The sequence below is a fragment of the Micromesistius poutassou genome (assembly GCF_964030765.1).
Source record: "Micromesistius poutassou genome assembly, chromosome: 19".
NCBI classification, from domain to species: Eukaryota; Metazoa; Chordata; class Actinopteri; order Gadiformes; family Gadidae; genus Micromesistius; species Micromesistius poutassou.
The window spans coordinates 699,251-700,303 of record NC_140289.1 but is presented as its reverse complement, the minus strand read 5'-3'; the positions used below and the strand labels follow the sequence as shown (position 1 = coordinate 700,303).

The 1,053-nt window shown below is 49.2% G+C and overlaps 1 protein-coding gene across 1 annotated transcript in view; it reads left to right on the top strand.

The window, feature by feature from the left end:
• Nucleotides 1–766: 766 nt before the first annotated feature.
• The window catches only part of kcnk2b (potassium channel, subfamily K, member 2b), a gene marked incomplete at both ends in the record, with an annotated part of 15,664 nt that continues 15,377 nt past the window's right edge, over nt 767–1,053 (top strand). The window contains one exon of the mRNA XM_084484218.1: nt 767–911. Within this exon, the coding sequence (XP_084340344.1) occupies nt 767–911 (145 nt within the window). The remainder of the gene's footprint in view (nt 912–1,053) is intronic.

Genomic DNA, 1,053 nt, shown 5'->3' with positions numbered 1-1,053 from the left:
GTGAGGTGGGGGGTTGGGGGGGGGGGGGGGGGGGGCGTTTTTCAGCCATGGGTGTGTGAGAGGTTATGTTGTGGGCTAACTGGCCAGGCCCCTTATGTTGTGTCTTGCTCTGCAGAGAGAAACTACGTATGCTCGTTTACCATTTTGTTTTAATGATAATGCTTTTAATGATAAGTCTTCATGTTGGCAGGAATGTATGGTGGGCATGCTTCCAATTTGTGTGTGTGTGGGTGGGTGTCTGTCTGTGGCTGTGTGTTCGTGAGCTGCATCATTATCCAACTCTATGTGTGTGTGTGTGTTGTGTGCGCGTGCGTGCGTGCGTGCGTGCGCTTGTTTGACTTTGATGATGCCTGCTTCTCCTGTAACTCCCGAGATGAGACAGTGGTCCCATAGTGCTGGATTTCGTATGATTTATGAAGTCTGTCTGACATCCTAGGGGCCAATCAATGGCCTCTATGACTGCTGCAGACCTGACATGTCCTCTGTGCAGTGGAGGCTCTGGTGAACCTCACTCATTCTCTGTCTCTGTAAGGAGTTGTCCAAAAGCTTTTATGCAATTTCAGAATACTTTTTTAGCTGTTTGCTGTTCTCTCATGACTATGTTGAAATGCGTTTGACTGCAACTTTAGGCTTTGTCTTGTGCTATTCAGAGTGGCTATTTCAAAGCATAGCGTACTCGATGCAAGCATTTTACATGCTACGTTTTTGTGTGTGTGTGTGTGTATGTGTGTATGTGTGCATGTGTGCGTTTAGTTAAAAAATAACAATGTGTTTCCTTTCCATCCTCTCCCAGCAAGTGGTCTCTGCAATACGCGCCGGCGTCAACCCATCGGGAAATCCCTCCAATCAGACCAGCCTATGGGACCTAAGCTCCTCCTTCTTCTTCGCCGGCACCGTCATCACCACCATCGGTAAGACCGATCCCGTTGGTCCCGCCTCCTCCTCCTCTCCACCCTAATCCTGTCACTTTCATCTCGTAATGTGTTTGTTTGGAGGCTGCTCACACAGAGCCAGAGGCCCCCGTCCTCAGTTCCTGACAGCGTGCATGTTTGT